Source organism: Agelaius tricolor, unplaced genomic scaffold, assembly GCF_023055355.1.
Source record: "Agelaius tricolor isolate 1412-34295 unplaced genomic scaffold, bAgeTri1.0.p SCAF_1, whole genome shotgun sequence".
NCBI lineage: Eukaryota > Metazoa > Chordata > Aves > Passeriformes > Icteridae > Agelaius > Agelaius tricolor.
In genome coordinates this window covers 86,928,456-86,951,820 of record NW_027269261.1, presented here as the reverse complement: position 1 = coordinate 86,951,820, position 23,365 = coordinate 86,928,456, and the positions used below count along the sequence as shown (strand labels likewise).

Sequence of the window (23,365 nt, the reverse complement as noted above, 5' to 3'; positions counted from 1 at the left end):
CACATAGCATTCCATGCTTATCTTTATATTCAAGTATACATGGGAATGTCCAAGCACCTCTCCTGGGTAGTGAGGAGTTTTACAGTGGATTTGTTGCAACACTGTGGATCATGTGCAGTCTCCTGGTGGAAGGCCTCAGAAATTAGTCAGTGGGCTATGGCCTCCCTGTGCTGGACCCAGACAGAACTGGTTTTTAGCACAGTTGCTGAGTTGGCTTTTCTTGTGGATACATTCTTCTCCCCAGACTTGTTTACTTAGACCCAAGATAATTGGGCAATAGAAACACCTTTATCTTATCTCAAGCTCCTGTCAGGTGGCTTAACTTTATGTCCAGATTTCCAGGAATTTGCTGAGGCTCATTCGGTGAGGGGGGAGGTTTGGTGATGCACATGGGCAGTGGCTTCTTTGAGCCATTAACTATTAACATCTCAATTTCTCACAGATACTATGCTGCAGCAGAAAAAAAAAAAAAAAAAGACAGAATATTTTCAGAAAAAAATAGCACAGAATCATGTAATTCAGATCAGAATTAAAATTTTATAACCTTTTATTAAGTATTCCTGATTGAATGCTTCATTTTGCAACAGGAATGTTTGTAGTTCAATTTTTTTGAATACAGTTTTGTACTATGTTGTCTCTTCAGACATAGAGTAGTCAGGAGTACTGACCATTGTCTCAACGACCTAACCTAACTTCTAAATGTCACTTCCTTATTAGTGGCTTCCCAGCAAGATGCTGTTATTTCTGGCAAATTTTATGAAAATGAAGAACACTCCTCTGGCTTGATATATTTTCACACCTGATTGTTCAATTTGAAATATGCTGTGTTAAGAAAGATGTCATTTTAATGCAGGAAATAAGCATAGGATAGCATAAGCATAGGATATAGGCATAAGCAGAGTACACCAATTGCTACTTCTGTTGATATTTAGAGCAGTAAAGAAGTAAAATACTTTTTACCTGGGTAAAAATTTGCACTGAGGTGCTGCTTAGGGGAATGCTATGATTCAGCACTGCTTTTTCATGTGTAAGTTCATCAGTTCCACAGCGGAAGTGTACAGAGGCTTTGTAGCTAAAAACACATCAGCCATCTACTGCTGTCAGGTTATCCCTGAACTGAGGCTGACTAACATTTAAATATGTTGGAACTGCAACTCTGAAGACCCAACAGCCCAAAATTTGTATGTGTAAGAGTGTTTTCCACAGCCCTTTCTTCTGCTCTGAACATGCAAAGTCTATTGCAAAAAAAAAAAAAGAACTATTATGTCTGTAGGCTCTTCCAGTATGTTACACTACTCATTGCCAGGGTATTGCCTGACACCTGCATGTAATGAATTCAAGCATAAAGATATGTATTAGTATTCATTCATTTTGAATAACCTGAAATATCACTTCATAATCTGATCAATAATAACAGTATTTAGTACTTATGTACTATACTTTTCTTTTTTGAAAGGCTATATGCAGGATAATTTGGCTGCCAACATATGGAAACTAAACAATACACAAGTCTCAGTGGATTCTGTTTGAATTATAAATTGGTCTTGCTTGTGACAGGCTGGGAAAGAGGATTTTTTTCTTCTATTCTGACTATTGAGAAATAACATTACATTGAACATTCCAGAAGATTAGCTGTCTATGGTAGTCATGTCTCTAGAAGTAAATAGTGTAGAGATGGAGAATTTTCACTACATAACTTACATGTATATATATGTATATTACATATATAGAACAATACCACATTATTCTGCAAGTCAGTTTAGAAATGACACTTAGTGAAGCTTTTAACTGTTTGGGAAACAGTTAATAAGTTTATTAGATGTCATATTTAGGAAAGATTGTGTCTACATGCAGCTTGAATTAAATTTATATGAAGTTGTCCTTTTCTTCTCCAGGAGTAATTTGTAGGATTTTTTTTTTTGCTGGATTTTTCTAATTCAGATTTTACAAATCCCCATTGAAATTGGTATAGATTACTAATATCTCCTTATAAATAATATTTTTTTTTATTTTTATCCCACCTGATTATCTGCATTCTGCATTTTAAATTATTTTTACAGATCTATTCCCACTTGTAATGAACACGGGACATCTGGCAGGAACTATTACTGTAGTAAAAGCATTGCTTGCTTTATGATACTTCCCAATTCTATTCTTCTCCTAGAAACTTAGATGGACTTTAGTTCCTATTTGATTGATTTCATTGTTGAATGAAGCCCTATGCTTAGAACTGTTAAATGCACGGATTTACCTCACCAGACAAAAAAGATCCCATTTAGAGCTGGCAGGTTAACCACTACTTAGTCCTTGCTATTTCAAAATCAGACAGGCTCTATAGTGCTAAAAATATTATACAGCTTTGAGTGTGAAAGTCTAAATTTGAGTTACCCCATGCATGCTGCAGAAAGTTTTATTTCTGCTACTAAGCTCATTTTTGTCTCTCTTACATGCTTTCACATAAAGTATATTAATACCATGTTCTTCAGACACTTAATTTAGATGCAATTAAGAACACAATTCAAGGTCAATGGAGCTATGTAGGCTCCTCCAGAGAGCAATTCAGGAAAGGTAAATTCTTACATTTTAAAGCTAGATGATGTGAATGCCTCTAATTGAATATTCCTAAATTTCAAGGACAAAATGCTACAAATTTATTTCAGAGATGCCTTTAAGACTTACCTGAAGCCTGTGAAAATCAGAAGGCAGACATGCAGGGAGCTCTGAATGAGTCTTTCCATTTCAAAGGAATTATAATGAGTTAGAGATGCTTTTTATCTACGCTGTACCTGTATGAATATAATTCAAGACATCTATAGATGAAAATAGATACCACTTTATATTATCCACTGATAAGTGTAGAATTAGTTTATGATTTCAGGTTAAATGAGTACACTAATTTCTGTATCTTAGGAAAGGGTTTGTCAGTTCCTTATTATTTGTCTCTATAGAAAGCTAAAATCAGGGACTGTAGTTAATGAGTCTAAGGCTCAATTTAAGACCTACGTTTGCAGTTTGTTTGCATTACATGTATTTATTTTTATTAGTTATACAAGCATAAATATTAATTGGTATGCAAGATTTCTTTCAATTTCACTCACTCAACATATGTATCCTTTAATTTTATAATATGTCTCTTTCCCCTTTTTCCTTCCAAGAATATTTACAAATAAAATCACAAACCTACATGTTTTTATGTATGATTTGTGTGTATGGCTGACCACAGGTTCATAGAGGGCACAGGGCAAATTGGAAGCATTTAATTTGCCTTACTCCATCTGCAAATTCAGTGGCACTTAATTGCAGATCAGTGTGTTTTCCTGAAAACATATTTTTCCCTGTGTTTTTACACCTTTCAGGTGCAAAACTACACATAAAAAATCAAGGACACACTTAAAATCTAAAGTTAAATATAATTTACTTCATTCCATCTTTTAATTATATGATATTTATAATGCCTTAGATTTATCAGTATGAAAATATGCTGCTGTGGACTATGGTTGTGTAAAAATATCTAATCCTTTAATTGATAACTCATAGGTAAATTGTAGTATAATATTATGATATTGACTTTTATTTGAAATTCTTACTAAAATAAAATAGAATTATTTGTATCATGCTTTCCAGGTGTTTCAGAATAAAACTGCTGAACCAACCCTGATGCATATGAACAATTTTCTAAATTCTGGAGGGAATATTTTATTTAAAAAAATCCCCTCACAGACTTCTTCATTTTCTTTAATTTTAGCTGATGAGAAAATTACATACATTTTGTGTCATTGCAGTGCTCTTTCAGTTCTTGATATTTTGGAATAGTTAATTTAAATGAGTCAAAATTCCCTGAAAAATCGTTAAATACAGTAGGTGGAATGATCTGTAAATGAAATGACTCACATAATAAGTTCAGCAACTTGTTAAATCCTCATTTAAGAGAAATGCATAATATTTTTCTTTATGCCAGGTGGCACATTTCATCTATCTTTCTTCTTGAAATTCCCTGTGGTCCTGTGTTTGTCTTCTGTGCAGCTACTGCTTTTCAATTCTTTATTATTTAGAACTAGAAAATGAAAAAAAAATCCAAATGTATTCCTTTCTATTTCACCTCCCTCCCTGGGAAAAAAATAGGGAGAAAATATTAGGAACTAATTTCTAGGCATAGGGAAAATAAGAAAATGATTGGGAACAGGCAGGATGGAAGAATCAAAAGCAAACCTTGATAATCTTACTGCCTTTTCCAGTGACTGTCTCATGAGATATAGATTTCAGCAGTAGATTTCTTTCACTTTGTGGTTTAGCAAAACTTTTGAAACAGTCTCCCCTTGTATCCATGTAGCCAAATTGAGAAGACAGGGACTGGATGGGGGGACTGCAAAATGGATGGAAAACTAATTGAGCCAGCAAACTCTAGGGGTATTGTTTCTTGATTCCAAGTGTGACTAGGAACCAGTGGATGCTGGGGATGAATACCAAGGCCCACACTCTCCAGCTCTGTCCCTCACTGGATAACAAATTGGGATGCAGCTGCAGCAAGTTTGAGGGTGACACAAAATGATGGGAGAACAATCGATGTGTGGATTCTAGTACTCCTAGACAGAGAGATCTTTAAAATCTGGAGGCATGGGCTGACAGGAAGGTCATAAAGTTCAGGAAAGACAAATACAGAATCCTGTCCTTTGCCTTGAATAATGCCATTTGTGAGTACTCTTGGAACTGACTGGGTAAAAAAAAAACTTTAGAGAAAGCACGCAGGTGACTGAGTGGAGAGGCTGACTAAGAGTTAAAAGTGTGGCCTTGCAGTAAAACTATCATACTGGAGTGTATGAGCACCAGTGTAGTCACCAGGTCATGGTTATTATTTCCTCTTCAGCACTCATGTGGAAAATTGCATGTGGTTTTTGTGTCCTCCGCCATACAAGAGAGATATTGCAAAATGAAGCAAGTTCAGGGGAAGAACTCATTTAGGGGCCAGGGGCTGGAATATCTTTTAGACAAGGAGAGGCTGAGTGAGGCTGGAGGAGAGAGAAGGGTAAAAGGGATCATATTACTAATTTGGACTGAGAAAAATAAGATAAATTATTCCATGACACATTTCAAGGGTAAAAATATGCTTTCAGTGTCCTCTGTTGCCACATTCTGTGTTGTAAGGGGAAAGATAGCTGTACAATTAGCGAAAAACTTGCATTCATACTTTCTTCCTCAAATTTGCAGAATACCACAATGCTTAGAGGTATCAGCAACCCTACTATTAGGATTTTTATAATAATCCTGCGTGTATGAAAAACCTAATAAAATGGTGTATGCTTTATCCTTCTAGTGTTTTAGAGGAGCCGTTAGGTGGGTATGAAATATAATGTCTAGAACAATAAAGGGGCTTTATTAGAAAGATTGAATCCCAAAGAAAAGTTGCAAACAAGTTGTTGTTTATGGATACAGCCTGCATGAAACAGAAGTGATCACGCACACCCACAACCAATTGTAGCTTCAGACTGGAGCCTTAGGTCCCAGTCCTCACCTCTCAAAATGAGAACTTAGCACGTGTTTTAGATGAAATTACTGCAGTTGTAATTAATCAGTGTCACCAAAAAAAAAAAAAAAAAAAACCAAACAAAAAAACCCAAAAAAACAAAACCAAACTTTTTTCTCCTCCTTAATCAGTAAAGAGAAATAGATTTTTGCTCAGCAATTGTGTTTTCAAACAGAATAAAGAACCCAGAATTAATTAAATCATTACTTGGCTTCCTCACTGCCAAGACTGCTATTATCCTGGAATAATGGATTCTGTAATGTTTTAACAGCAGCTGAAATAAGGAGGAAACAGTGCAGGCAGACGTTCATTCCTGTTCATGCCTTCTATCTCGAAAATGCTTATAAATTCATATTCATGTCAAAATTAAAGTAAACTCTTCTTTATATTGCTTTAAAATTTGGTCAGTACCAACAAAAATACCCTTCTATTTTTTATTATGGTGAAGTGCCTTAGTAAGGTTGCCTTTTTCCCCATGGAAGTATGAGGTCTTTAACTCTCAAACTGGTACTATTATTTCATCATAGAATTCTCATTTCTCTAATTCATTATTTTCTCCTTCAAAGAAGTAGAAGAAATATCATCTAAAGGTTTTATACCTGAGAACTTGTTCTGCACAGTGCAGTAGTTGACTCTAAATATATTGTTTATTGAAAAGAAAGTTGAAATTTTGTTGGTTTTTCTTTTCTTGTAAATTTTAGCAAAATTTAAGCAAAATTTTTTTTAGCAAAAAAATACATGTTTTTGATGGGTTGTTCTTTTATTGTAGCTGGTCACTGTGGCTCACCAGACCCAATTGTAAATGGCCATATTAGTGGGGATGGTTTCAGTTATCGTGACACTGTAGTCTACCAGTGTAATCCTGGCTTTCGACTTGTTGGTACATCTGTCCGAATTTGCCTACAGGACCACAAGTGGTCTGGACAAACTCCTGTTTGTGTCCGTAAGTACAATTAATTTTTCACTGAATTGTTGCTACTATTTTAAACGTAATTGAATATTAATAGTGGATTGGATGTTCAAAACTGTTTGGGCTTGGATCAGATGTTTAGTGGACCTGTTGTCAGTTACAAGGGTTGTTATGATCCAGTTTCTAACCTAGCACGGACTTGTTAATATTTCCAGTAACTCCTGGTATCTGTTGTTTCAGAAACGGGATGGCATAGGCGCTGAGGGGGTTTGAATAGCAGGCTGCAACTGTGTAACTTAATCCATCACTTTCTCTTTGTCCAGGCATAGTTGGAATGCCAACTATGGGCTTGCTGAGCCTCTCTCCTATTTTTTTTCACGAAGAGTAAAAAATTCCTTTAAGGACAAAGCTGGACTAGTGTTAATCTTGCATTTCTGATTGTGACTGCCTGTTTTTGCAAATTGGCCTCAAGTTGTCAAGTTGACTTACCAATGCAAGCAAGGCATGGCATTGGATTATGCTACATCTGTTAGGAGGAATGTTAACGTTTTTATAGCCTTTACTATTTTCTCATTTCACCTGTTTTTGAAAATCCCATAATTAAAGGCTAGAATTGTGGAGTCTTTCTAGTTCTTCTTAATTTGTGTGGCAGATTATCTGACATTTTCTGAACCATCAGCCATTTAATCAGTCAAGTCAAATTTATCCATTTTTTATTTTATTACTTTATTATGTAGTTGATTTTATTTCTCTTTAATTTCAGTTTTATTAAAGAGCCCCATTTTTATACATATATTTTATTTTTAATGGAGAATTTATATCAACTATTTTGGTGTTGCATTTTTTAAGATGTCTGTAATTCAGGCATAAATATTGTCTACACAGAGAATCACTGAGATGTTCAGCTTTTCTGTTCAATACATACCAAATTTCTAAATGTTCAGTATTTTCTTTCTGAGGGTAAAATGAAAATTTTTACATGTATACAGTGGCAGAAAATATCTGCCAAATGTCATTGCCCTTTTAAAATCCTGTTTATATCTTCAAGTGATTTATAGTCATTAAAGGAGTCACAACTAGCATTGTTACTATTAGTGCATTCATTTGACTGTGGAGTGAATAAAATTCCTCCCAAAGAAAGGGGCAAATCTGGGAGGGCATAGGAGGGGCAGGAGGCTGCTCCTTCTTATATGGATGTTATTGTTACCATTATGAGAAGAACTGGCATCAGGTTCTGCTATTAGAGTTTGCCTACTGTTTATCATTGCAAGATGGTTTTCTTTTGCTTAGAACACTGCCAGACTAAAAAACCATGCAAGATGATTTGGTTTATGTCAGCGTCCAAACTTTAGGGGATTTTCCTCCTTTGATTAATTTACTTAAGAAATTCCCATAACAATGAGACTCTTATTTCTGGGATGTAAAGTGAAAACATACTGTTCACCAATGCTAGGAATGTGTTCTACTGAAATATTTTTCTGACTGAGCATTGTGGAGCCTGAGTTAGAAATATGGCTGTGGTGGGTTGACGTTGGCTGGATGCCAGGTGGCCACTGAACTACTCTCACTCCCCTCCTCAGAAAGGCAGGGGCAAAAAATAAGATGGCAGCTTACTAAAACAAAAGGAATGTTTGCATGTGCAAGCAAAGAAAATAAATTTTTCCTTTTCTACTTCCCATGAGCAAGCAATGTCTGGCTGTGTCCCAAGAAAGAGCGCATCAGCCTGTGTAACAGTTGCTCCAAAACATGTGTGTAAATAATGGATGATACCTCCCCTCCTTCCCTGCTGCCACCCTGCCTGCCCCTTCCTCCTCCACCCTCTTAACTGTTTTATCTGAGCAATCATACAGAATGGAACATCCCCTTGGTCAGCTAACCTGGTTATATTCACTTGCGAGTTTGAGACCCTCCCAGCCTACTGGTGGGAAGGTGGAATGTTGGGGAGACAGCAGTGATGCTGTGCAGTGCTGCTCAGCAGTAGCAAAACAGTTGGGTGTTACCAAAACAGTTGGGTGCTCTCAACACCTTTCCAGCTAATGAGACAAAGCACAGCACTGTAAGACATCCATCTCAGCTAGATCCAATACAATAGCAGAGACATTACAAAGACATTAGAGGTTGTGCCCCTGAAAATTTGCCCCAGATTGGTCTTTATTTTGTGAGCTTTTTACAGAAAATCACATCTTTTTATATTTTTAATTTACTTTGAAAGGATTTTTAGATTTGTAAAGTACCAGACATTGTTGTCTTAAAAAATAATACCTAAAGAAGCACTTGTAGTTCTACACCCATGACTATTTAACATTCTTAGTTTCATATACAAGTCAGCCTCCTTCATCTTGCAAAATTTGTGACACACAGGTCTTTCCCCATCTCTCTACTGGATAATCAGTTGGACCACACCTTAGCCAAGTATTTTCTGAAAGGTCTTTCCACTTGCTGCTTATTGAGATTTAATAGGAAACAAGGAACTGCTTAGTTCCTTGTGAGTAGCAGCACAACGAAATCAAATGAAAAAATAAACATGCTTATAGATTATTTATTTAAGTAGGATAAGTATCACTAGTATAGAGATGAGAAGTTCTGTGTTTGTGCATGTGTGCATATATACATTCTGATTTTACATTGTTAGTATCTATGCTTTTATATCTTTTTCTAAAATATTTTAATATCTTGTCACATGGGAAAACTAGAGCTTGACCATAATAAGCCTATTTTATAAGTTCTGTTTTAGCAAAATCAACACACATAATATATAATGGGAAAGATTTACTCCCCAAAATTATTTCTTTATAGTCATAAGAAAATAGATTAAAAGAATCACTACTTTAGCAAAACAATGCAAGACCTTTGAAACTGGAATGCTTCAGAACTCCAGAATGTTCTGAAATAGTGCATCAAATTTGTTTGGCTCTACTACATGTTAAAGCTTGATGGGAAAAAAAAATCCTTTATTTGTATTAGTAGGAATTTTTAAATGCATTTTTAGTGGTCTAATGAACCACTAAAATGCATTTAAATGTGTGTGAAAATGCATATATTTTATATATATATACACTATAGATATAAATATAGATTTAGATTAATTACAACTTTCAACATAAGGCAAAAAAAGTAGCACAGTTAAGAATTCTCAATAAATATATCCTATTCTTTTTCTTATATGTCTTGTATAAATGTCAAAGACAAATTGAGAAGGGGAAAAAAAACCCCAAAATCAAAAACCAAAATGGCAAAGGAGCTCCAACCTGCAAGTGGTTCCATGGATCAGTACCTTTCACTTAGGTGCTAACCTGCATGTTTTTCTTCTAACAGCAATCACATGCGGACATCCTGGGAATCCAGCTCATGGAATGACCAATGGCAGTGAGTTCAATTTAAATGATGTGGTAAATTTTACCTGCAACACTGGATACTTACTTCAGGGTGCTTCTCGAGCACAGTGTCGAAGCAGTGGGCAGTGGAGTAGCCCTTTACCCAACTGCCGAGGTAAGAGTTTTACTCTCCCTCAAAATACTCAAAAAAACTCACAAGCCTGTGCTTTAGGAACTTCTTCTCACCTTTATTTGAGTTTCTGCATTTCTATACTAGAGATTGTTGTTACAGCTGAGTATTGGGGAAGCTGAGATTTTCAGTATTTTTACCTCAAAGTTCTCTGCAATCACCAGCATTTAATTTATAGACATATAAAGTGAACTTTGTATCACAAAAGTTATATTACATCAATAAATGACAGTTGCCTGTCTAGCCTGAATTATGTGCATTTTAATATAGTTTTCATGAATAGTCATTATGAAATTTGAATATTTATGTATCAAAACATTATTAATTCTCTTTTTTCCTAGCAATACCTGGCAGATGTGAAACTTCATTTTTCTTACCCCACCAAAAAAAAAAAAAGGGATAAAGTAAGAGTTAATTTTGCTTGGTTTTATGCAAGGACATCTGAGTTTGATTTGTGGTATGCTATGGGTAAAGTGGACATGTTTGAGAGATGAGAATGAAGCAAAGGTTTGTATTATGAGAAAATCTGTATCAAATGAACATATTAGGAAAGGACAAAGAAAAAACATTTTAAAATGCAATCTACAATTATCAGACTGAATTCTTTATCCAGATCCCAGTAGTGTAATTACAATTAAAACTCTCTGGATTTAACCTTTTTTTACTCCTTCCATTTTGGACCAATGTTTTTATTTATTTTCTTTAATTTTTGGCTATTGTTGCAGAATATGAAGCTAACATCTCATCTTTGGTCTGTTCAACCAGTATCTTGATCAGACACCTAAAATCAGTTCACTAGTTTAGTGTTTTTATGTTATATGCCCCAAAATAACTTCTACTGGTATAGTACATACTTTTTCAATGATGAATCCATTAAGATACTGATATTTAATGATTTTGTGAAGCATTTTCTTTTTAATCACTGAGGCAGACTGAGAATATTCTGACCAAATCATAGATGCAAACTGACAGAGAAGTGAAGGCAGGACATGAGGTAAATCATGTAAGATATTCTGAAAGATCTCAAAGGGCTGGGGAAAACTTCTTGAGATACTCTATATCCTTCAGTGCCCTTTTTATGAAGACTCTGGAAGGAAATGTTTTTTAATGGCTCTAATTTACAAATTTTGTTCCCGGTCATATTCAAAGCTGGAATTATCTGGGTTCATTTATAAATGTTAATAACAGTGTTAATTTCCAAATATGTAAACTAAAAACAAATTTAAAAATGCTTAGAGTCTGGAAAGAATCTGATGGCTATGTCTGCTATGGAACATGCAAATAAATAGAACACAAAAATTTCTCCAGAAATTCAGTGGTTACTGAGCTTTCCTTGAGTATTTTCTTTCACTATAAAAATATTAGAACAGTGTAAGTACTATGCTTTTGTTCTTTGTATCATCTTTTATAGGCTAAAAGAAATTGCAGGCAGCAAAGTCATTCTAAGGATACAACATTGGAATTAAAGATTGTGTAATAAGAATTTAACTTCAGCTGTTGTACTTTTATTATCTCCACCTGTTGGTTTATTAAAAATCTTATTGTACTACAACTGTTGTTTCTAAGAATAATAATTATCTTTGGTGATTAGCTCATCATAATGTTTCAGAGATAGCTGATGCAATTTCAGGCTCAGTGTGTGTGGAATTAGATCTTTCATTCTCATTAAAACGATAAAGACATGGCAATTCCCTGAGTCACTACCCTCAGAATTTATTCAAGTGAGTTAACTAACATAGCAATATAATTATTGGAACAGAGAAACAAGAGTTAGCAAACTGTTTCTGTTTAGGCTCATGGTTTTTTTTTCCCTTTTATACTGTTTTCTTTTGCTGCACCTAAGTGTACAAACTCGTCTGTCTCATCTGTGAGGCATTTAAGTAAGGTTTTATTTGTTGGAAACACATACTTTTTCACTTATACCATAGATGCAATCAGAACCTGCTCTGTTTGACTGCCAGAGGAAGAGACAGAACAGCTTTACTCAAGTTCAACTGCATTTATGAGCCTAGTTACTCAGCTATTTACAGTGAACTCCATTACATTTATTAAAAGGAAAACAAAATCTAAATGAAAGCAAGGAAAAACAATGCAAAGACTGAGAAGATTTTTTAAAAAGAACATAAGAATTAGGATGCTTACAGTTACTACAACATTATTTCAGTGGTCTCTCCTGTTTATTTTTGTTTTCCTTTTAAAATTTATTCACATGAATTTGAGTTTGATTGAGGCCAGTTTATGGTCGGAAATCTTGTTTAGGGAGGTTGGTTTTCCAAAAGGAGTGAGTATTAGAGATGCAACTCTGCCAAGATCCATGCACTTAAGAATGGTAAACTCCTACCAGAATGGAGCGGCCTGGAGTTCTCTTAGCTTGGTGTCTACAGTTTTGGCTGTTCTCATACAGGTGGTGAGAAGCTGGACTTTTGCCATTCACTCAGTGCTTCTTCGCTTCATTTTTCTCTTCATTTAGTATTTCTTTCTCTGTAGCAAGATATATTTTTCAGTGACTGTCTTGTATATCTTCCATCATGAACTGCAAGGATCCACCTAATTTCATCACCTGCTCCATGCACTGTGCTAAAACCCAGAGTGCTTTGCTGCTAGCCATGATAACAATGCAACTGCTCACCTCTGTGACCGAGTTTAACTGATTTAAAGGGTTTGAAAAAGTTGTCATGAAGTTTGCAATTTGTTCAAGAATTCTCTCCTCATGGAGAGTAATATACTGTCTCAAGTGACAATAACTGTTGTAAATGTATTTGTGCACCAGAAGATGTTTAGTTGAATTGTAAAATTCAATATCTACTTCAGCTAAAGCATATCAGTGTTAGAGTAGTTCTATACCATTATCCTAGTACCTGCATCTCTGATCTAGAAATGTGGGGGATTCCTCCTTCAATTATATGAAAATTCAAAGTGCTGTAATATAATTGCCTTGATAATTGGTATTGTTTCTCATTCTAGGTTAGGGTGGTTGGTTGACCTTGCAGTTAGTAGCAGTTTCTCTCTGCTGTTCCTGCTCACTTTTCTTCTCAGGCGTGTGCTCTCCACAGGCTGCAGAGAGTATCTACTCCCTCATGCACTGCCTTCTCCTCTAAGCTCACTGTTCCCTTTCTTACTTCTCACTGTTGTGTGTGTGTGTGGCCTCCTCTCTCTGGTGTATTCTGCTCTTTCCTAAATATATCTTCATAAAAACAAACTTTTCTCATGGCTCACTTCTGATTTGAAGAGAGACTGAGAATTGGGGCGGTTCAGCTTAGGGAAGAGAAGGCTGAGGGAAATGTTTCTTATCATTTATACGTATCTTAAGGGACAGTATAAAAAAAGAGGTCCAGACTTCTCAGTGGTATTCACTGAAAGTATGTGATGCAAAGGGTACAAAATCAAACATAAGAAAAAGCTTTTTAAATGTGAGGGTGATAAAACACTTGAATAAATTTCCCAGAGACATTGTGGATCTTCCATTCTTACAGCTATTCAAAACTGGACAAAGCCCTGGGCAAACTGTTTAGTTGTCACTTCCAAGTTCAAGTATTCTTGTATACATATGATGACTAAAGACCATATATATACACCAACAATATTCCTATGCCAAATTTGGTCTTACTGAATTGATTAGAACTTATCTACAGCAAGTAATAGTGCTTGTTCTGGCATAAGCCTTTACTTCTAGAACTGTGTTTTATCCAATGCGTGGAAAACATTTATTTTGAAGTTCATTGTTAACAATGAATTATGAATTTTTTTAGAAAGAAAGTAAATCTTCCAGCTCTTTAAATATCCTTCTGGGAAAGGATAGCTTCCTGGCAAACTCGTATAATTCAATTCAACTGAGATTTTACATATGACCTTTCTTTCAAACCTCGGTTGAGTTCACCTGAGTCAATAATGAACTTGGCTTCATTTGGGTGAGACTGCACAGCCAATGCTACAAATTAAAGACTGCTGCTTGAAGCTATTGCAGAATTTATTTATTTTATTTTATTTATGTTGAAACTGAGCTGTTATATGTGCATATGAAACCTTGATATTTTAGGAAAATAAAGCTGGCGCAGTTCTTAGGCACCCTTTTGCAATGATACATTGCTTCTGTCTGTTGTGTCAATAGTAGGTTAACGGTTAGGTAATCAGTGACAGGAAATTTAGTAAGGAAATTCAATGGGAGGTTTTGGAGAAGAAAAAAATAATGCACACAAAAGATCACATTTGCTATTTAAGATCTGCATGATAAAAACTTGTATGAAAAACAGGATTTTAATGTTTGTATTTCCTAAATGCACTGCAAGCATTGAATTGTTTTGTAATGATATTTCCCCCTACTCCAGAATGCTCTTATGTCTGTTTTGGCTCAGTAAGTAAAACCTTTATCTCTGAAAATCTACATATTTTTTTTAGTATTTTCTTTGGACCTGTGTTCTGAGGTAATGTTATTCTTAAAATACCCATGCCTTGGGGAAACTACATTCCCACTGTTTCTGTCACAAGTGAAAAAAGAGCATGTTGTGATGTTAAGGTACTTTGTGAGATACAAGCCCCAATTTTAAAAAAATTATTTAAACATTAATATCTATTTTAAAAATTGTATTTAATCCTTTTGATGGACTCAGTATTTTCTAAAGATTGGCAACAACTTTTTCTGTAATGTGAAAGTATGACTTTAAATTCATAATTTAAATTCATCATTATCCACATGGCTCTATCTTTACTTTTATTTATTTGATAAAGAACAGGTCAAGCAGTTAGTTTACTTGCCTTTAAACTGTAACCAAATGGCATCAGAAAAATTACAATACCCAGATCTCTGTTCTCTGCTGCAAACCTGCCTGCCTGGATGTGCCACCCCAGAAGTAGTTATGACTATATTAAATCCTAAGCCAAGTATGCTCACTGTTTTGTTGTTTGTTTTTTTTTTTTTTTCCATTAGCAGTTTGGAACCACTTTCCATTTAGTCTTTGGAAGCACAGAAAGCCAATCTCCATTCTTTCTACTTGTCATAATAATTCCTAACCATCAAAATGAGAACTGAATCAGGTGGTCTTATCAGGGCTCTGCACTCCTGATTGCACTGCAGGTCATTTCTTCACATATTATGCTTGAAGCAAGAACTGCTGTATTAAACACCACACTTTCTGCCTGTATTAAGACAGACTTATATTCATAATCTCTACCAGGAAAAGTGAATATCCTTTGCTACCGTTTCCTTCAGAATTCCTTTTATCATTTTATAAATGAGATTTAGGAGCTTTCCTCCTGTTAGAAATATGTTTCTAAAGACCAGAAACACTTTGATGGGAAGATTCATTTGGCAAAGTTGCAGAGGTTTGAGTTAGCTCACATTGTCCAGCCTGTATCAGTAAGTCCAGGCTATTTTTTAGTAATAAAGAATTCAGTTCTCTAGTTATACTGCATTTGTGCTGAATTTCTAAATTGAAAGGTTTATCTTTCTTTATCTCATTGGTCTTAGATTCTTGAAAAGTTTAATTAGGCTTTTATGTCTTATCCAGATACTGGTATCTAGAAAGAATTGCTAATTTTGTCGTGTTCTATTTAGTGGCTATGTCATTTGAATCAGTGGTAATATGTTCCACTCCTTCACTGACAAGAAAAATAACCTTTCTGATGGCAACTGATAGACTGAGATTGGTGACCAATTCTTCTCATCCAAAGATAAAGCAGCTTGGAATTTAGGCAGTTTTCAATCTGTGGAGTCAAGGATTTGTATAAGCTGAGGAATGCATTTTGTTCAGTTATGTTTTTTCCAGAGTCAGAGGCCTTTGTTGTGACTTATTTATACTTAAATGTATAAATGCCTAATCTGTTCATATTGATAGCATGTTGATATTCCTCAGAAGGATAACTTGTACTTGAGTGAGTTTCCTTAATAAGGAGGTGGAGTGCCATGGGAGACGCCTTACGGTGTCTGAGATATTCTCTTGATCTGGCAGAGATGCCCTCTCTGGAGGGAAAACAACCTGGGTATCCGGCAAAGACATTTCAAAAGGTAGTAGAGACATCTTTTGAGGCAGCTGAACAGGTCCTTATCCAGGTGAAAAACTATGCTCAGATTAATAAAGAATCTGAAGAAAAAGACTTTAAGTCATGATCCCAGAGTTTATAACATTCTGACAAAACCTATTGTGTTAATATTAGTTGTACATAAATGCCCAAAAATTAGTTTTGCATACAGAGAACACAAGAGTAAAATAACAGGTAAGTACTTTGTCTTTCTGGTCAATTTGCTATTGCAATACCTGGCAAAATCTGAGAAGTTTTCATTCTTGTTTATTGTTGATTTTGCCTTGTCCTTTACAAAAATTCCATTTACTGGCAATTTTGTCACCATGCTTTCACAAGCAGAGCTTTCTTTCTTTTAATTGGCGGCATTTTTAAAAATTTTTCAGAAAACCAGAGTGAATTCTCCAGCCTTTATTCACTCTTGAGTGTTAATCCCTAAACATTTTCTAGATACCAACATTAATGCAATACTTTTTGCATAAAAAATTTTTAAAAATCTGTTGATAAGATATGAAAGCTTATTACAAAAGCTTAAGATAGTTTCTGTCAAAAAAAAAAAAAAGAGAACAAGAAACGAAATACTGTGAATGATGTACTTTTTGATGATCATTCAACTTCTTAACAGAAAGCTGCCCTGGAGGACTCTGACATGGTCTTTTAACTTCTTTGTCCTCAAGGGTTTGAATCTACTCAGTGTGAGGTTCCAAAGTTACCAGGGCAGGCTTGGAGTATTCTCCAGCTTTTCTCAGAAGACTTAACCAAGACTGACAGAATTCATTTCCCATGCAGCTCTTGACAGGTGTCATTGAGAGAGAGCAATCTCCATCTACTCTCTCTGTGATTTACAATTGAGTCCCCAGGGTGAAAGGCAATTGGGGAAATACTGCCTGAGTTCTGTATGTCAGCCAACTCAAATTCTTTTCTAAAGTACTCCTTACTGCAGCCCTTCTTAGCAACAGCACATTTGTGTGTATATTTAAAAACTGATAGCTGATCTTATGTGGCACTGCAGGCATAATTGTGGTTACTTTTTAACTTGAGGGATCGTAGTCTCTTGCATAATCATTTGGTAAGACTTCATGTATGATGCAAGGATTTTGTTCACAGAGCACATGCTTAAATTATGCATTTGGTGACTGTTTTGTATTTCATTCATCACTGAGCTGTCTAAACAGATACTACTGGTATTGAAGTGAAAACTCTGAATCACACAGAAAAATTGATTCTTTGGGACCGCAATATATTCCTTGAACATTCCATATTTCTGGTCTGCATATAGAATTAACTTTTTCTGTTCTCCCTATCGACTTGCAAAAATAGTTCAGTTAAAATTGCTTTTGGGTGTCTTTGGGCCAGCATATCTTCATGAAGCAAAGTTCCTTTTAATTTCTAATACTGACTTCCCATAATAAGCAAGCCCCTCCCATTAAATCAAAGAGAATACCAGTGCATCTGCAACTTCATTCTCAGACAAAACAACAATAACAGCAACAAAACCCAAAACGAAACCAAGTAAACAAACAAAAACCTTAAAACAAACAAATGCAAAACCCCTAAAACCACCAAACAAAACCACCCAAAAATCCCACGAGAAAGTAAACTAAAAATATAGATTTAATGAAAAAGGATTCTTCCTAAATCATAAGAAACTTAATCTGATAAACAGTATGAATCTTGTCCTGCAGCTTGGGAAGAATTCAGTAGTAAATTTCCTCACACAAATTTGCACTAATTTTGTGTGCTCATTAACGAAATTTTACTGTAAAAGTGGATGTTCTGTTTAAACTGTGAATGCTCAGTTTATAGTGCTATATTCCTTAGATAAAACAAATTTGGATGATACTAAATGCAGACTACTAAATATGCATCTGTACTGTGGATCTCTGTGAGTATAGCAAGACATTCTATTTGTACGAGGATAAAATTTTCTAAAATTTTAAATATGATTGCTATATTGATAAACTGATATTAGTTCACCTTAGGTCTATTGGCAGAGAAATGTAATTATTGTTTTTCCACAGGATTTTACATATATTGTTACAGCCATAAAGCACAATTCCATCTTTTTTTATCTGTGTCATTTAAGGGAAGAGCTGCTATTGAAGTTGTAGTTGCTAGAACAGGTAGGTATCAGTGGAATGGAAAGGTGTTGTTTTGCCATAGTTACTTTTTGATACACACTTCCGTTGGAAAATGATGCACTGATTATAACATGGGTATAGGTCTCAAGACCTGAATTCTGTTCTCTACCAGTACAAATATTCCATACAACCCTGGACTTCATTTTTTGATATGGTGGATCACAATAGTGGCATTGTGTAATTGTGAGGTGGGAATCAAATTACCATAAAAATAGTTTTAGCTTAATAAAAAGATTTTTAAATATTCAGTTCTGTGTCTGAAATTAAATCAATATGTATTTTTAAATTAAACAGTACCTGGCATTGGAGCTGACTTGCTTCTACTTATTTAGATAGTTTTTGATTTGAACCAAGTGGCACATTCACAGGAGTTGTTTGGAGCATGGCTGGGGGTTAGTATGAACAAAAGGATCATTCTTCATGAGCTGTTCAGAGAAATTCACTCTGTTCTGGAGGGTAGCAGCACACAATGGCATAGACTGAGCCACCATCTACTGGCCTCATGCCAGAAAACAAGTGCTGGCTTTCTTTAATTCACATTGATATAGATGTGTATTCAAATGTTTAGGAGCATGTATACATTTATGTGGAAAAATTAAGTGTAAGGATGTGTTTGTACAAGGCAACTTATAACTATGCAGAGGATGCAGGCTAGTTCCAAAAGCAGAAACTTTGCAGCAGCATCTACCCAGCACTACACTGTGTCTAATTGCCTAGGAAACAGGGTTAATTAGGATGCAGGATGTGTTGTTTCTGGGAATTGTGCTGATTTCTGTGAGAAAGGATTGTACTGTGAGTACATATGAGCTCCTTCAGATCTAGCTTAATGTTTTGGTAAGGTAACCTGTCAGTGGACTCTACATTTTACAGACTTTCACAGACTTGTCCCTATTCTACAATGATAGTTACATTGCCAGTTCAAGAATTAGACTTAGCTGACAAAGATGAGTAACTATGGAAAAAAAGTAGTAACAAAGAATGTGTCATGTAACAGAAAAAAAGCATTTTCTCTTCATAATAGTCTTAAATAGAGATCCTCAGAAGAAAGGATTTTTGGAGCTCTTCAAAGCAAGTACAGAGACACAGACTTCCACATCCAAATTTTTCGCAGTTTTCAAAAGAGCAGTGAGATATTAGGACTTGATATTTTTCCCTGTCTTATGGAACAGAAAAAAAATAGCCAAGAGCTAAAGAGGTATTTTTTTCTATCAATGCAATCTTATGTAAACACATATTTATTTAACCTGCATTTATCCAATTTCTGTATAAAATGTTATGGTCATAACAATATGTTTAAATAAAAGTTTTTTATATGAACTGTAAGTTAAACTATTATAATGTAAGCTGAATGTAACTTCTCTGTTGAATTATTTCATAGGATTCACCATAAATCAAATAGGAATAGTTTCAGTTAGGAGACTAAAGTTTTATTACTGCTCAGGAACACAAAAAAACCCAAAACAACAAACTGATCTCTTTCATTGAACATAATCATTCGATGTAATACCTTTCTAATGCTTTGTGTGCATCATTGTAATTCGTAATTTTTAAAAATTTATTGGAGTTTTCTATGGAATTATATTTTCAGTGTTTTTAATAACAATTGGTACATGAAAAATAGGTTTCGTTATGCCAAAAAGAGTTCTTTTCCCCAAGTATTACTTCTAAAATAATTTTTATGAAGGAAAACTTTAGATTCATATGAGATATTCTTTAGACCAAGGTATATGTTTGTTTAGAATTGTGAGGTTAAAATTATGAACATTTAACACTTTTAAGAGCATCATTTTAAAAGATAAGGATAAATAAATTAAAACTGGATTTTGCTCCAGATTAAATTTTAGGATGTTAGAATTTTTCTAAAATCCTGATGCTTTTTAGCTGATTGAATGAAATGTCCCTTCAATGATTGAGTATTTGCACAAGATGCCTTGTTCTAGGGTATTGCCTAATCATCACATTTAAATCCTATGTATGGTAAAATTTAAGCTTTTGAATTAAAGGAGTAAAAAGCAGTCCATTCAAGACTATGTATATCTTACTTCTAAAATTATAATCTTATCTATATTTTTGTCCATTAATTTATTTTTCATGAAAATTGATTTGAACTAAATGACATACTTGAATAGTAGATTCCTGTGGTTCTTTGATGAGCTTTAATTTATTATAAGAACTATATTGTAAGTGGGATTTTTCGTTTATTTTTACTGTTATCTTAAGAATGAAGATGGGAGGGGTGGACTAGGTGTTTGTAACTTTTCATATCATTTTCAGATTAACAGACAACAAAACTGAGTGTTTGAAAAAGTCCCTTCTAACCCAAGCTTTTAAATGATTCTGCAGTCATTGCAAAGTACAAAATGAAGGGGTGGGGAGGGTAGCTACACTTTATATAAAAACAAAACAGTCATGAAAATACCCATAATTTTTTATGTTTTTAATAGCTATCTTAAAAAATTACTTCATGCTTTTTGGTGCTTACCCTCACTCCTGCTCCCCTATCAAGTATTTGATTTCCACTGTTGTCATTTACCTGTTCTAGATATTAATAGCAGAAAATTTGCTTAATATTTGAAGCAAATTTTCTCATTAGAGTAAAATTTTTTAAAAAAAGAAAATGTCAAACTGTTGAACTGTTCCTTCACATAAAAATTATGTAGACGGCCAAAGGCCTTCTAAGCATACCAAGAGAATGATAAAAAATCCCTCCAATTTCTCTTTCATCTTTGAACCACTTGTATACTTGATACTATGTATCTTGTTGAAGATTATTAAAAGAACTGGAGTAAATTGTAGTAATACTTTCAAAGCAAAAAGATCTGGTGTCTTACTCAGGAGTCAATATTTCTGATATTTAAGTCAAACAAAACCCACAAAGGAACTGTAGATGAACCGCAGTCACGAGCTTCTATTGAAGCAATGAAAATCATTGCTGAACTTATTGCTGTTATGCCTCAGCAATGAAAACTGTTTGTCTTACAGTGGTGAACTGCTCTGATCCTGGCTTTGTGGAGAATGCAATTCGTCACGGACAGCAGAATTATCCTGAAAGTTTCAAATTCGGAACGAGCGTGGCATACCATTGCAAGAAGGGCTTTTATCTCTTGGGCTCATCTGCACTGACCTGTAAAGCTAATGGGCTATGGGATAGATCATTGCCAAAGTGTTTGTGTAAGTATCCATTTGGTTGGATTTGCATTAAAGAGTTGTACATGATTTTAAATCGTGATAGAAAAAAGTGTAGCCATCTGTTAAGGAACAATGTGGACTTTAAGATCAATAAATTGCAAATTGTACATCTCAGTAAGGGAAGATTAAGACAAAATATCATGCAATTTACCATTATTAAAAATGTGTTTCCAGGGAACTGTGAAACTATTATTTCAAATGCCAGAAAGTCAACATTCATTTTCCCTATTGGTGAATTGTTAAGGTATCTGGAAACAGCTAGGGAAATCTAAAATTATTATTTATTTGTTATAATCTAGAATGATATTCTAAGACTATTAATGCCTATATCCAATATTTATATTTTTTCAGACTCATTGTAGTGTATATATGAGAACAAATCTGTGAAATATTGTGTAGAAAAATTTGGCTCAAGAGGGTCTTTTCATAAACTCACTTCATATTTCCTCCATCACTTTCTCCTCAGAGAAGGAGAAAATCTGGTGTTTCCTATGATCAGTAAGCTTCATATCAAACAAGATAACAATTTGCTTGAGTTTAATTTCCATTGAGATATTTTCCTTCTCTGATCACTGTTAATTTGCTGTCATGATTTCTATTTGCAATGCAATGAAAAGAAGTAGTAAATGAAATTGAAGTATATTTTAATTTGAAACACATTAGATGCTTTTAAAGTTTTTGCTTTACAGAATTGCAATTTTTTTATAAAATCATTTATTTCATGGATTTACACTTATATAGCAGAGTAATGAATATCACTAGGTTGGTGAATTTATTTCTTTATTCTGCTTTTCATACTGCTATGTATATAATATTCACATGACTCAAGTATTTTTTTTTCACAATAATCTATGCTTTCAATGTCTGTCAATAAGAGCTACAACCTGAAAAAGTAGGTTTATTCACATTTCAGTGGTAAAATAATTAGGGAAAATACAAAATTTTAAATACAAAATAGCTAAATAGCTGCATAATTTTTTTTTAGTTTGGCCCAGAATATTTATTGGTGCCAGCATGTTCTTTACTTCTTGTATCTTAGAAAAATAAATATGATTTAAAATTATAAAAATTATCAGTAATCCATTTTCCTCTTGCTCACTCTAGTTCATCATATTGCTATAATAATATTACAGAATAAATATTTTATTTCACTATGCTGCTTAAACTGTACCTAGCTGTAGATATGGTAAAGCTACTTACATCATCATATCTGCAATATATAAGTGCATTACAGCAATAGCCTTATTTGGTGTCTTCCTTCCTATTGCTAACCAAAATAAACTGTGCTATTTGTAGGAAAGGATCATGAACAGAAATGAATGAGGAAAGAAATCTATATATTTTTAGAGAAAGGCTAAACTGGATAGGCTAGTTTTATACATAGTTTTGTGCTTAATCTTATAAATGACCAATAAATCATCTATAGGAAAAAGAAAACAAAAGCTATGTAAGGGTTGAAATCCAGACGGACGTATATTTTGTGGAACCAGCCTTGTATTTAAAAGTTGTAAGAGTTTTTTTCTGTGCTATGAGAACATCTCATAAAGTTGTGTTCTTTCCTTTGTTAGCCATTTCTTGTGGACATCCTGGGGTACCTGCAAATGCAATTCTTTCAGGAGACAAATTTACATATGGCTCCGTAATTCACTATTCTTGCACAGCGGGTCGAAGGCTCATAGGAAATTCTACGAGGGAGTGCCAAGAAGATAGCCACTGGAGTGGGACTCTCCCTCACTGTTCAGGTACTTGTACCAACCATTATCTCAATGTCACCTTCTCATATGAGTAAGGCTATTCTCACACATTTTTTTAGCCACATATTTGTTTTGTTTATTTTCTGGATATGTTTTCATTTCACCAATAGCCACTTTGCTGTATCAAACCCTTTTACTGAAATATTCTCATAATCATCTTATTCTCTTTGTCATTACTTCACAACTTCACTCCTCAGCCACATGCTCTAGTTGTATACTGCAGTGTGTAGAAGACACAGCAAAACAGTGTTTCAAACCTAGTCAAGTTTTGCTTAAACAGAATACATGTGCTACATTGTATTTTTATGAACATTGTTATGTGTAAACAAAG

At 34.4% G+C, this 23,365-nt stretch overlaps 1 protein-coding gene across 2 annotated transcripts in view; it reads left to right on the top strand.

The window, feature by feature from the left end:
* Positions 1–23,365, top strand: part of CSMD1 (CUB and Sushi multiple domains 1) — a 1,073,555-nt gene that overhangs the window by 1,013,573 nt on the left and 36,617 nt on the right. For both annotated transcript variants that reach the window (XM_071442193.1, XM_071442195.1), the window contains exons 53-56: positions 6,291–6,464; positions 9,747–9,920; positions 21,074–21,262; positions 22,849–23,022. In XM_071442193.1, coding sequence (XP_071298294.1) covers positions 6,291–6,464; positions 9,747–9,920; positions 21,074–21,262; positions 22,849–23,022 — 711 coding nt within the window. The remainder of the gene's footprint in view (positions 1–6,290; positions 6,465–9,746; positions 9,921–21,073; positions 21,263–22,848; positions 23,023–23,365) is intronic.